Below are 8,591 nucleotides of genomic sequence, written 5' to 3' on the forward strand. Positions count from 1 at the left end.
TGTCATCTGAACCGAATGTCGTTGAAAAACTTCATGTAGCAGCGGAAGTTCGACAGTCGAGCCGAATGACATTCGGTTCGAAGGCATTCGAAACGCCCATGTAGCGTGGGTATTAGATGCTTAAGCGCCGCTAAACCCCACAAAACACACTCAAGGCTTGCCAGAGCACATGTACAACTCATTGCTTCAACCTTTAAGGGCTAAAGCGCTACAAATGACGTCAACATGCAACTCGACCACGTACTGTGGCACTATACTACGGGCACTGATTTGAAGGTTTTCAAGAATACATTCCTTATTGGTTGCGATGTTGTTTATGGGGTTCGTTTCATAAAATTGTCCGCGTCCTGTGTGTTATTTAAGCATCAATCTTTGCGGTACTTTTTTTTGCATGCATCCAACAAACTGGCAAGCTTGAACCATTGCAAAAAAAAATTGCTGACGGAGTAAACGCAAAAAAATAAAAAACTCATTTTCTCTAACGCCACACATTCTGCGAAATTTATTTTCAGAAGTGATGTGCTTTCCGGACTACCACGACACAAGTTGTGTTCTGTGCTCATCGGCGGACAATGACCAGCACGAAAGGGCGGTGAACACTACCAGCAAAGAGCCCTAGCCCCTATGTTCCCTGATGGAAGAAAATTCATTTCATCGGCAGCCACTTGCAGTGAATGGAGATCTGTACAGCTGCCCCTCCTGCACCCACGTTTCAGCGAACTTTGCCGATTTTACGGGACATGTGCACCTTGAGACAGGAGGAAAGCAATTTAAATGCGCCGAAGACCCAGCAGTGTTTGCGAAGTGTGACGGTGAGTGTGATATGCGATGTCACACAGAGGGACCCCCGTGTAAGTGCATTCCATGCCCTTCTACAACTGCAGATCCTACAACCTTAGCTCGGCACGAGCCTATGCCCACTGGTGAACGTCCCTTGAATCGCAATTGTCCTGTTACAGCTTCAGACTCGAGAAACCTCACTCCACAGGATAGTACGGACATCGACGAGAAACCCTCAGAGTGCGATATGGAACCTCTTACAACTGCAGACTCTTCAGTCTTAACTCGACACAAGCGTGCCCACGCTGGGAAAAAGTCCTACAAGTGCGATATGTTCCCTTTTACCGCTGCACACTTTTGAGCTTTTACTCGACGCAAACGTACGCACACTGGAGAAAAACCATTCCAATGCGATATGTGCCCCTTTTACAACTGGAGACTCTTCAGCTTTAACTCGACATATACGTACGCACACTGAGGAAAGGCCCATCAAGTGCGATGTGTGCCCGTTTACAACTGAAGACTCTGCAGCCTTAATACGGCACAAACGTACGTACACGGGAGAAAAATCGTTCAAGTGTGATATCTGCCTGTTTACAACTGCACACCATTCAGATTTAACTCGACACAAACGTGCGCACACTGGCGAAAAACCGTTCAAGTGCGATATGTGCCCTTTAAAAGTGCACCGTCCTCAGCCTTAATTCAGCACAAACGTAAGCACACTCGAGAAAAAGAGTTCAAGTGCGATATGTGCCATTTTACAACTGCAATGTTTTCAACCTTAATTGGGCACAAGTGAATTCGCAGTGCGGAAAGACCATTCAAGTGTGATATATGCGCTTTTACAGCGTCTGAGCGACAGAACTTAAAGCGCCATATGCTGTCACGTGCTAGCGCAGAGGGCTATCGCGGTACCCTGGGCTCATTCGTGTGTTTAAGTAGACAGGGCCTCAGAGAGCACGTGTCCAGTCACGGGCAATGAAATCTTCACCTGGGCGCGCCGATGTCATGAGTATGTTGATGCCGCTGTAGCCCAGTCCCCACACGCCTTACTAGATAAATAAGCGTCCCCGATGAGTCATGACGTGAGACGTATTGTTCTTGAAATCTGACGGGCATCCGTACTGTTCGACTTGGTTCCTAATGGAGGGAGGTAAATGCAAGATTTTCGCGCTTTTTATTAAGGTGAAAGCGTATATGGCTGAGTTCAAGGTCATTTGTCCGCAAAACCTTCCCGCAGAAAATGGCGCAAGGTGACGTCACGAGTCAAGGTCATACAAAGTTAGGTGACAACGATGTCAGATGATGTCAAGTCACTTGACACCAATTTATTGTGACGTCATACAATGTCACGTGAGATTATTGCAAAATGCTCAGGCCACTGGACAAGTAAGCTACAGAAAATTGTAAGAACGTGCCCCAATCTCCTCACTATAATCCTGGGCCGCATGGGTGGCTCGGTATTTGCGGTGCTCGGCTGCTGACACGCAAGACGAGGGTTCGATCCTGGCTTCGGGGGATGAATTTCGATGGATGCAAAATTCTAGACGCCCGTGTACTGTGCGACGTCAGTGCACGTTAAAGAACCCCAGGTGGTCGAAATTTCCGGAGCCCTTCAATGCGGCGTCCCTCATAGCATCGCGTCGCTTTGGGAGATTAAACCTCATAACCAACCACACCAACCAACCTCCCCCTCTTTCCTGAAGGTGTTGTGGTTATGGTTATGGTAGTGTTTATGGCGATCGGCTGCTGACCCGAACTACGCCGGTTCGATCCCGGCCGCGGTGGTTGAATTTCGATGGAGGCGAAATTCTAAAGGCCCGCGTACTCTGCGAAGTCATTGCACGTTAAAGAGCCCGAGGTGGTCGAAGTTTACAGAGCCCTTTACTACGGCGTCCCTTACAGACTGATGTCGTTTTGGAACGTCAAACCCCAGTTACTAACCATACCAACCGCCCCCCTCACCCATGAAGGTGTAGTGCTTATGGCAGTGGTATGGTGCTTGACTGATGAACCAAAAGACGTGGATTCGATCCCGGCCGCGAAGATTGAATTTTGATGCAGGTAAAATTCTAGAGGCCCGTGTACTGTGCGAGGTCAGTGCACTTCAAAGCACCCGAGTAGGTCGAAATTTCCGGAGCCCTTCACTACGGTGTCTCTTATTGCCTGATGTTACTTTGGGACATTCTCACATATATAAAGGAGCCTAAATTAAATTTTAAAGGAAAAAGGTGTGAAGAAGACGACGCGAATTAACCGAAGAATAAAGAAGCGCAAGAAGAAGCATTCGTTGAGGTGGAGAGAGATGATTGGTGGAGTAGCATTCGGTGAGGTGGAGAGAGATGATTGGTGGAGAAGAGAAGACGACGACAAGTCTTGCGTGGACTAACACCGAGGCTATAAAAGGGCGAGTGAGAGCGAGGCACAGGGGGGGAACAGCAGAGAAACGGAGGCTCCGGCAGTTCAGGGACACATCGGCTGGAAGAGAGCGACGCCGGCTACTGCTCCGGTGAGGTCGCGTTCTACGACATCGCATCGTGGACTTCCTGCCGTGCCTGAGCCCGTTCTGGGGAGTCAACAGAGGACGCTACCACCTGCTACGGCCAGGGGTGTCTCCAGCACTGTTGCCACTCATCCGGGTGGTGCCCCCAAAGCCAACAACACCGGCATCACCTCCACGGGAGCTTGGACCTGGAGCTTGTACGACCGCAGCCAGCGATGCCGCCAGCGACGCCAGCCCAAGTACGTCGAACCCCGCCAGCGAAGCCAGCCCAAGCACGGCGAACGCCGCCTCGACGCCGCCTACTGGATCCATACAACGCCGCAGTCACACCAAACCAACCGTGAGCACGAACTCCGACCGCTAATATTAGAACACAAGTAGTAGACGCTAGTAGCAGTGTGCCCAGGTCGTGTGTATTTATAGTCTTTGTGTTTGTTAGCTTTGTGTTCTAGCGTGTGTGTCACGTAGGGTATTTTAAATGTTGCGTTTGTCTGGGTACACCCATCGCCTAGTCCATTCTTTCGGTCCGAGTGTTCTCCGGGTAGATCCGTGACAGACATTAAACACTATAACCAACCAAACCAACCAACCTTCCCCTCATCTATTAAGGTGTACTGGTTATGGTTATGGTAGTGGTTACGGCGTTTGGCTGCTGACCCGAAAGACGCCAATCCGATCACGGCCGCGTTGGTTGAAATTTGATGAAGGCGAAATTCTAAAGGCCCGTGTACTGTGCGAAGTCAGTGCACGTTAAAGAGCCCGAGGTGGTCGAAATTTTCAGAGCCCTTCACTCTGACGTCCCACATAGCCTGATATAGCTTTGGGACGTTAAACCTCATAACCAACCAAAACAACCAACCTCCCCCTCATCTATGAAGGTGTAGATAAAATCCCATATTACTGTCATACCTCAATGCTCTGGCAGTATTCAAGACTACATTCGCACCAGACTTCTGAGCAACCGTACGTCGTACAGCGTTCCGAGCGGTGTTATAGCGTTTCTCATTATATTCCCTTGTTTGTGATTCTAATCTACACATATATCCTACGTATTGAATATGCCATCGTGTCAACAACTTTTGGTACATCTTGACGATCTAATTGCTGTAATCTCCGCAGGGGGGCGTCTGCAGCTTGCAAGGGTTGATTAATAGCGACACCACGGGTTCCCGAGCAACCGGAGGGTCCCCGCAGGGGGATTATGGTGAACAGTGCATCACAACGGACCCGTGCACCCGCGCTTTGCTGTGCGTGGCATCGCCGTGTCCGGGGAAAAGGGGATCCTTGTGGTTGAGTCGATGCCGAGCGTTTCAACCTTTAACGCCCCTGGGCGGAGGCAACACACCACTTTGGCCCTTGCTTCCTGTAGACGGCACATCCGGCCTGACACAAGGGGGGGGGGAATCGGCAGTGGCCTTTTCCTATCCTCCTCTCCCTCTTTTGCTTTCCTATCTTCTTTCACAACTGTTCTGTCTCCTACTCCTTGTTTCTTTCTTTTTTACTGGCGGCGAGGGTTAACCTTGTGTGGCCAACCACTCTGAGCTGCGTGATATTTGGCTACAGTCGGGGTGTACAGATAGCGTGAGCAGGACTTGCTTAAAAGTACCTGCCCCGTCCCCTCGTTGGGCTCCATGATGGGTGGCTGGCACCGTAGCCGAAAAACATACATATTTCGTGGCTAACCTTCTCTCACTAACTGATCGTCCTCTCATGAAAGTGCAGACTAAAGTAACCCAACAAGTCCTTCCGAAAATGGAGCAACGTTTTCCGAAATTTCATGTCATACATAGTCAACAGATTCATCAGATCGAAATATTTCCCCATTCATTGCCAAAAACTGCCTCACGGGAGCCTTGGACTTAGGCTAGAGAGTTACAAAAATGGCCAGTGAAGACCTCGTGATCGAACTCCGAGGAAATATCCATAACTCAAAAATCTTTAACATTATGTCCATGGGTGACATACCTGTCTCCACTGCCCATCGATCCCTCAACACTGTCCGTGGTGTAATTTCAGAGTATGATTTCCTCCAACTCACTGAACAAGAAATCAAAGATGCGCTTGCTGAACAAAACGTAGTCGATGTCGACAGTAAGGAAGTATGAAAAGAGGGCAAAGAAATCGCAACAAAGCACATAGTTTTGACATTTGCACGTAGTACACTCCCAGACTCAATGAAGTGGGTTATCTCAAAATAATGTGAGACCCGACATTCCCAACACTCGACAATGCTTTAACTGCCAGTGGTTCGGCCATGGTTCACAGAGTTGACGTGGTCGCAGAACTTGCGCGAAATGTGCTTCTAAAGATCACTCTTCTGATGACTAGGACGGCGCCCCGCGCCGCGCAGACTGTGAAAGACCATGCTGCATATTCCAGGGCGTGTCCGTCATGGAATAAATAGAAAGAAATAATCACACTCAAAACTACTGAAAACATTTCTTTCAAAGAAGCAAGAAGGCGATGCACACAAACAAGCACATTCTCCTTAACAGCAAAACCAAACTTTGCCGATGTGGTGCGTGGGCGCGGCGCACCACAACAGGTTTCGGCACCTGCCCAGGCCACTCGCAGTGAGCCTGTGGCGGGGCCATCGGCGCCCCCAGGTGGAGTAGGTGACACTACACCGCCGAACCAAAAAGAGGCATCGCAGAACCTCGGGTCAGTTCCCCCAAGGCCTCCTCCCACAAGCCTAGGTCCTACTCTAACGTCCACGTGTCCTCTGCACAGTCGTCCAGCGCATCTGCAGAGGCGATGGACACGACCCAGAGCAGCCCCGTGCCGTCCAGGTCGGGTGGTAGGCGGAGCTCCCTGGATCGGTCAAAAAAGACATCTCCGCAGGAGGGCGTCCGCAGCTTGCAGGCGTTGGTGAGCGGCGACACCACGGTTTCCCGAGCATCGGCAGGGACATCCTCGCAATGGGATGATGGTGAACAGTGCATCACCACGGACCAGAGCGCCTGCGCCTAGCCGTGCGTGGCACTGCCGTGTCCGGGGAAAAGGAGATCCTGGTTGTTGAGCCGAAGCCGAGCGTTTCGACCTTTAAGGCCCCTCGGCGCAGGCAACACACCACTTTGGCCCCAGCTTTCTGTAGACGGAACCTCCGGCCTGACCCGACAGGGGGAAATCGGCTGTCGCCTTTTCCTGTCCTCCCCTCTATCTTTCACTTTCCTATCTTCTTCCTCACAACTCTCCTGTCTTCTCCTCTCTTAATTACTTTTTCCTTCTTCCTGGCGGCAAGGGTTAACATTGTGTGACAAACTACCCTGAGTTGTGTCATATTGAGTTATAGTTGGGGTGTACAGCTGGCGTGGGCAAGACTTACTTGCAAGTTCCTGTCCCGTCCCCAAGTTGGGCTCCATGGTGGGTGGCTGGCATCATGACCGAACATTCAACACACTTTATGGCTTTCCCTTCCTCACAAAATGATCGCGCTCTAAAAAGAGTGCGGACCGAAGACTTAACTGCCCAGTGTTTCCAAAAAACAAAAGAACATCTCCCTAGGTATCAAGCTGTACATAGTCAAGATGCAGAGCAACCAGCTATAAAAATCTCTCCATTCCTTGTTTCCAAATCTCTTACTGACGCCCTGGGCCTTGGCTACAAGGTGACGAAGTTAGCCAGTGGTGACCTCCTCCTCCAAAACCGCGACAAAGCACAATACTCAAAACTCCCAACCTTAGTGTCCTTCGGAGACATCCGTGTAACCGTAACTTCCCACCGATCACTGAACACAGCCAAAGGAGTAATATCTGAACATGATTTCCTGAACCTGTCTGAAGAAGAGATGTTGGAGTGTCTGACAGACCAGAACGTCACAGAAGTCCTTCGTACCAAAATCCGCAAAGACGACAAGGAAATAGCAACAAAACACATTTTCCTGACCTTTACCTCCAGCCAACTTCCCGAAACCATAGAAGTAGGATATCTTAAAATAAATGTAAGACCATACATCCCAAACCCCAGACGCTGCTTCAAATGTCAAGGATTTGGCCATGGCTCACAGAGATGTCGTGGCCGCCAAACATGTGCCAAATGTTCTTCAAACAATCACGTATCCATGGACATCAATGCTGCACTACTGTGCGCGAACTGCGAAGGGGATCATCCCGCGTACTCGAGGTAGTGCCCGACCTGGAAGAGAGAGAAGGAACTAATAACCATCAATACAAAGGAAAACATAACTTATCAAGAAGCACGAAAAAGACACCCCTCAGCCTTCCAGTTCACAGCAAAAACAAATTTCGCCGATGTGGTCCGCAGGGGCGGCACACCACATCAGGCTTCGGCCACAGCCCAGGCAATGCCTGAGGCAAGGCCACCCCCGCCCCCGGCAGACACAGCAAAGGCTGCCCTGCCACCTCTGAACAAGGGCCCGCCGGCCCTGGGAGAAGCCCACGAATTGTACACCCGCGGGTTCACCGCGGAAGTCGAGAGCCTCTAGTGAGGCCATGGACACAACTCAGAACTCGCCTTTGCTGCAGCAGAGGCACAGCTCCCTGGAGCGAAAAAGAAAAAAGACCCCAGCATTGGCACCCCAAAAACCGGTATCCTAAGTTTTAACTACACCCATCAAACATGGCGTTCCTTATAAAGTGGAACTGCCGAGGACTAATCAATAACTACGATGACATAAAAGAACTTTTAAACACGATTTCCCCGGTGGCTTTATGCTTACAGGAGACCAACTTAGGTCCAAAACAAAAAAATATTTTAAACAAGTACAATGTCTTTCGGTGTGACCGAGAGCAAGCAAGCAAACTGTCTGGAGGTGATGCTATTGTCATCCAGAATGGTGTAGCAACCCGCGAGATCAAACTTAAAACCAAATACGAAGCCGTCGCAGTCACCATCGTTCATTTTAAAACACTCACAATAAGTACAATATATTTTGAGCCACGCCTAACAGTAACACTTAGAACAGCTACCAGAACCATATCTGCTAGTTGGTGATTTTAATGCCCACTCCGGTTTTTGGGGAAGTGCACACACTAATGGAAGAGGTCACATTTTAGAAGGTTTTATTGTAAGTAATAATGCTTGCCTCCTAAACACCGGCAAAGATACATACTGCTCTCCGAGCACGGGAAAAATGAGTTCCATAGATTTATCTTTTAGTTCACCCTCTCTCTTTTGTGATTGTAAATGGGATGTCATCGATAACCTGTACGGCAGCGATCACCTACCCGTAATAATAAGCCTAACATCCCCACCGCAAGTCACCCCAACGAAACCCCGACAGTGGAAGATACATTTAGCCGACTGGGCATTTTTTAGAGAAAGGGCCAGCTTAGCTAAAATAGTT

At 49.6% G+C, this 8,591-nt stretch overlaps 1 protein-coding gene across 1 annotated transcript in view; it reads right to left on the reverse strand.

Annotated features, from left to right (window-relative positions):
* LOC144108634 (uncharacterized) overlaps nucleotides 1–6,228 on the reverse strand; it is a 53,785-nt gene extending 47,557 nt beyond the window's left edge. The window contains exon 1 of the mRNA XM_077641820.1: nucleotides 5,996–6,228. Coding sequence (XP_077497946.1) covers nucleotides 5,996–6,228 — 233 coding nt within the window. The remainder of the gene's footprint in view (nucleotides 1–5,995) is intronic.
* Nucleotides 6,229–8,591: the final 2,363 nt, after the last annotated feature.

Source organism: Amblyomma americanum, chromosome 10 (genome assembly GCF_052857255.1).
Source record: "Amblyomma americanum isolate KBUSLIRL-KWMA chromosome 10, ASM5285725v1, whole genome shotgun sequence".
Classification (NCBI taxonomy): domain Eukaryota; kingdom Metazoa; phylum Arthropoda; class Arachnida; order Ixodida; family Ixodidae; genus Amblyomma; species Amblyomma americanum.